This window comes from Sprattus sprattus, assembly GCF_963457725.1.
Source record: "Sprattus sprattus genome assembly, chromosome: 12".
Classification (NCBI taxonomy): Eukaryota; Metazoa; Chordata; class Actinopteri; order Clupeiformes; family Clupeidae; genus Sprattus; species Sprattus sprattus.
In genome coordinates, this window is record NC_137910.1 from 15,840,858 (window position 1) to 15,846,558 (window position 5,701).

Consider the following 5,701-nt stretch of genomic DNA (forward strand, 5'->3'; position numbering starts at 1 on the left):
CAGTTGAGGATGCAATAATGTTTTTGGTTACGTTAGCATTGACAAAAACAGAGTCTGAAGATTTCATGAAGTGTGCGTTGATAGTCATTTTTATACCATATATTTGTTTGAGAGTCTGAGATATGATCAGTCCAGGAAAAAGGTTTAAGCTTGTACAATGATGCGCTTTCATGGGGGAGAGAGACAGAGGGTTCACTCAACAGCTTCACCTAAGAATCTTCTAATCAGCCATTGTAACATTTCAGTTATATGCCCTCTGAGTATAAGGGGTGTCACCCCATGAATTCCATCCCTATCAGATTATTATTTTGAAGACAGGAAGGCTCCAAGCCATTTGCTACGCAGAGGAAATGGGTTAAGAACTCCAGATGTGAGATTTAAGATCTCAGAGGCCTGTATTCACGAGGCCAAGGGCCTTCAAAGACACTTTGACATTACCAAGAAGAGTGGAGAGTGAGAACACTCCACACCTCACTCAGGTTATTCCATTTTAAGGATATTCAACCAAAATGCTTTCATTCTGCATTAGGTTATTGTATATTGTCATTATTAATTCTAAACCTTAAATTTTGATTCTGTGTGTGTGTGTGTTTCAGAGATGGCTGCAGTTCCAGTGGCCATGCAGGAGCCGGTGTGTCTGATTAACAATGAGGAGGGTGGGGGCCTGAGTGTGCAGCAGGAGGCTTTGGAAATACTGCAGCAGATCCAGCAGCCGGTGGTGGTGGTGACTATAGTGGGGCCCTACCGGAGCGGGAAATCCTACCTGATGAACCGGCTTGCTGGAAAACAAACAGGTGAGGCCATATCACGACCATCTACACCAGCCTCACTTCACTCACTTCAACCCCCCCCCGCCCCCAGGAATTAATCTCTGAAATTTTACAATGTATTGTCCCCCCCCCCACAACGGAATGGGATCTCCGTCCCTGACCAGAGCCCAAATACTATACATTTTCTTCTAGTACAAAAATATCTATCCTGCTTCACTTCTTTACCATCCTCAGACCAATGGCCATGTGTGTACAGAAGTGACTGGCGTGTCTCATGACCAATTACTTTACCTCTCAGGTTTTGCCCTTGGCAACACTGTTGAGTCCAAGACCAAAGGAATCTGGATGTGGTGTGTACCTCATCCTTCTAAAGAAGGCATGTATGCTCACAGTGTCGGACACACACATCCATAGACACACTCTCGTACACACACACACACACACACACACACACACACACACACACACACACACACACACACACACACACACACACACACACACACACACACACACACACAGACATGCATGTCCACATGCAGGCAAGCATAATCAGTTATAGTTTTTTTAACAGGACACACACTGGTGCTGCTGGACACAGAGGGATTGGGAGACGTGAACAAGGTACCAGAAAACTAATTTTCAGCGTCACTCACTCTCCCTGTCTTTAAATATGTGTGTTGGTGTTTATAAGCTCATAGACCACTTGCTTATCTTAATATATAATGATAGACATTTCTAAACTGCATTTCCAGAACTCAAACATGGTTTACAAGGTATACCTCAATATCAGTACAGAGCACCATCAATAGACAGCTGTACTGATGTAACATAAGAACTTAAATACATTGTAGGATAAGATATCAGCATAAGTTAGCATGATAACCAGCTAGTTTCTGCATGTCCTCTGTTGTAAAACCACTTTGTACCTGAAGAAGCAATAGTGAGTCACTGTATTGTAAACATCAAGAAAACTCAGCTATCCTGTAATTAATCACAGAGTAGCAAGCCCAACAGTTACCAATAATGGTTGCCTCATAGTTAGTGTAATATATATTCATATATGTTGATGCAGACACTACTGGTCACCCAGATCTCTTTAGAGACATTAGAGGGACTTTGATATCTTTCAATAATATTCATGTTTTCAAGCTACATGCAGCCATCAGCATCCGCCATGTTGGCCAAACTGTTTTGGTTACTGTGGTATATATTACAATCCACTAGGGTAATTACTTGGCTACATAGCCAACAGCACCTTTAAGTTTTCTGTAAAAAGTTTCCTTGAATGGAAGCTTTACACTGATTTTTAAGTATTATGTACACACATAATAGCTAGCAAAGTTATTCCATCTGTTTTAGGGAGACCCAAAGCATGACATGAAGATCTTTGCTCTAGCCATTCTGCTGAGCAGCACACTGGTCTTCAACAGCCGAGGAACCATTGATAACAAAGCCCTAGAGGAGCTGCAGTATCCTTCTGTTCCATTTTAGAGACCCATTGTTTCTTTGCTGGTTATGTTATCTGAACCTGAAGCAGTCACTGCTCACTCCTCAGTACTAACTCCTCAACCCTACGCAGATATGTTACAGAGCTTACAGATCACATAAAAGTAACATCATCTGATGAAGGAGATGATACAGAGTATGTGAGTTTCTTCCCAAATTTCATCTGGGCTGTGAGGGACTTCACTCTGGAGCTTATGATTGACAGCAAGGAAGTAACTTCAGATGAATACCTAGAGCACGCCCTTCAGCTGAAGCATGGTATATATAGCTTATAACACTGATGTACCCAATGCCTGTTTCAGAGTGTACCTTTTTGAATCTGTAGAATAATTAATATTAATTCCTTTAAAGGGCGTTCAAAAGATGTGATGGAGTATAACCTTCCCAGAGAATGCATCCGAAATTATTTTCCAACTCGGAGGTGTTTCACATTCACATTACCGACTGATCCAGACAATATATCTCGTTTGGAGACACTGAATCAAGATGAGCTTTCACAGAAATTTCTGAAGGTTACAGAAGATTTCTTGAAGTTTGTCCAAAGTGAGTCCAAAGTGAAATCACTGAAAGGGGGATGCGAGGTCAATGGGAAAGGTGAGTTACAGGGATCATTATGTTGTGATGCTTTAGTAAACAAAGTGACTGTAAAAGGTGACAATTCAAACTTTGATATACACAAATCAAGCTGTGTATTTATTTGTTATTCTTTTGTCTGATCAATTTGTTGTTAACGTTAACCTATTCCTCAGAAATATCAGTGGAAATAGAAGAGTAGATTCTTATCTTCTTTTCTTAGGAGTAGCACTTCTTTGAAGCTTAATTTAAAACTCTGTTAAATATTTTCATACTCAAACATTTCAGTATTTGCTGTCAGACTCATTGACATGTGAGATTACTTTACAGTTAGAAAGCACTGGTTCCTGCTCATGTGTGTTTTCTCACATATTTATTTAACAACTGTAATCTGGTTATGAGCTGCATACCTCCATCTCTACACATCCCTGTAAACACACACGGGTCTCTCCTTGTCCCCATGAAGTCCTTGGTCATCTAGCAAAGATGTATGTGGACACCATCTCCAGTGGTGGCATGCCCTGTCTGGAGAATGCAGTGATCACCATTTCAGAGCTTGAGAATAAAGCTGCGGTGGAAGATGGGACCCGGGTGTACCAGACTGGCATGGAGCAGCTGAAGCAGTCCTTCCCTGTAGAGCTGACGGTCGTCACAGCTGAACATCAGCGCCTCCACTCCATGGCCATTGAGACGTTCCTGAAGCGATGCTTTAAGGATGATGAGGGAAAGCACCTGAACTCTTTAGAGGTCGGGGCTCCCATTCCAAACCATTCATTATAACACGGGTAGATGGAATTATAACACGGGTAGATGGAATCCACCATTCTGAGAGTGAGTTCCGGGGTGTGCTATATTCAACGGTATAGTAACTGTAAGACCTGTTTTCATCTACCTGAGCATTCCAAATCAGTGCGCACTCAAAAGAAAATATCTAACAAAGATGGCGGTGTGTTGTGGCTAATGTAGTGGGGAATGTTTCATGTGAATTAAGCTATCTACACGACTTTTTATATGTCTAAATTGACTCGGTTAGTTGTTTCTGTGCTACACGAATGTTGCAGAGTATTGTAAGTCTTTACTGAAAGTCTCGAATATTATTTGTAGGTGACTTTTAGCGCTTAGACCAAAAACCCATTGAAACACACGTAGCTTTTGTGCTAGGTCTAACAGACGTGAAGTTCCCAATGCTATTTGTCTGTTGCATAGCAACAGCCACACAAAGGGGGACTATTTTCTCTTGGCTACTGAAATGCGATACACAACGTTTGGTGTCTACAACTTTTTGTTGTGCTGAAAGGCAGCTTACTGTTTACTTTAATTGTACTTAATATTTCTAAAGTCGCTGGCAACCGTGTTATAAAAGCAATAAGGTACTCGAGTCAGTACGGTATCGTCAACAATGTACTTGTTCGAGGGTTTGCCGGCCCTCCGCTGCGCGTCGGGCCTAACAACTCCCTCGAACAAGTACATTATTGACGATACCGTACTGCCTCTCGAACCTTATTGCTTAATCATTATCATTTATATATTGTAACGAGCATGGCTCAATGCCCGAACACAAAGGGGAGGCCACGCAGAATTTATGATAAATAGTATAATATATATTTATTAATGATTACAATTATAAGCGGTATCTAATAATTATAGGTAAACGTGTGGTGAACGTCAGGGTTGTGAAGAGAAACAAAAGATGTTGTGTAAAGTCAGTGCAATGGTAATATTAACAAACGACGACAATCCAACGACAATCCAAACTCCAAACTCTACTCCACGACCAACGACCACCAACTGAAGGGAAGACCAAAAAGCTCTCCCATCTTCCACCTGATCAGGGCTTTTGTAGCCCATCCAATCAAGCATCCACCTGCTTGCAATCCTCTGCTACTCCTGTTTCCAATCACCTGGTTAAAGATAGACAGACAGAACAGGCATGCAATCAAGGAGGGCGGGGCCTAGACCCGCCAGGGTCGTAACAATATTATTATATATTGTAAAGGTAGAAAGATCAGGCCTCATTAACTATTATCTTCCTGGATTTTGTATTAAATTTGTTATTGAGATCTATTCCTAAAGTCTAGGTCAGATATATGACATTTTCTTGGTGAATGTCAGATTCTTCATGAAAGCTGTGTAAGTGGGTTTTAGGAAACAACATTTTTAAGATATTCTTGCGGTTGGTGAATTAAATAGAAAAAGTGACATTTTACTTTTTGAAATATTTTAGAAATACATCGAGCAACAGTTTGAACAGTATTTACACGACAACGAGGAGGCTTCAAAGAAAAAATGCCAGGATCTTCTGACAAGTCTCTCTGCAAAAATGATCGATCAGCTCCAGAAAGGATACTATGCTAAACCTGGTGGTTACAAACTCTTCACCAAGGACCTGAAGAGCATTGTGGAGGAATACATGAGTCAGACGACTACATTAGTCGAGGTTATATAAATCAGGCATTCAAAGATAAATGCACAATTACATTAACCACCACTACCATCATTCATTTTTGTGTGTGATTCATAGGCTAAAGATGTCTTGGAGCAGTTTTCAAGGAGCAAGCATATGGAAGCTGAAACTATCAGGCAGGCGGATACGAAGCTGAGTGAGCAGGAAAAAATGAGAGCAAGTGAGTAAAATATTGTATTCTGTATTGTACTGGGCTGAGTAGGTAATGCTGCTTCTTATCTTGTGGGAATTAAATTGCACAGTTTGGTAGTAACCAATGAGTCATCTCTTTGTGTGTGTGTGTGTGTGTGTGTGTGTGTGCGCGTGCGCGTGCGCGTGCGCGTGCGCTTGCGTTGGCGTTGGCGTTGGCGTTGGCGTTGGCGTTGGCGTTGGCGTTGGCGTTGGC

The 5,701-nt window shown here is 41.5% G+C and overlaps 1 protein-coding gene across 1 annotated transcript; it reads left to right on the forward strand.

Moving 5' to 3' along the window:
• Positions 1 to 619: 619 nt before the first annotated feature.
• Positions 620 to 3,632, forward strand: LOC308373537 (guanylate-binding protein 4-like; the record flags this gene model as incomplete). The annotated part of the gene is made up of 6 exons (XM_080849109.1): positions 620 to 794; positions 1,069 to 1,146; positions 1,345 to 1,394; positions 2,133 to 2,242; positions 2,353 to 2,537; positions 3,334 to 3,632. 6 exons carry the CDS (start codon positions 620 to 622, stop codon positions 3,630 to 3,632), a joined length of 897 nt encoding a protein of 298 aa, XP_080705235.1.
• Between the last annotated feature and the right edge of the window lie 2,069 nt (positions 3,633 to 5,701).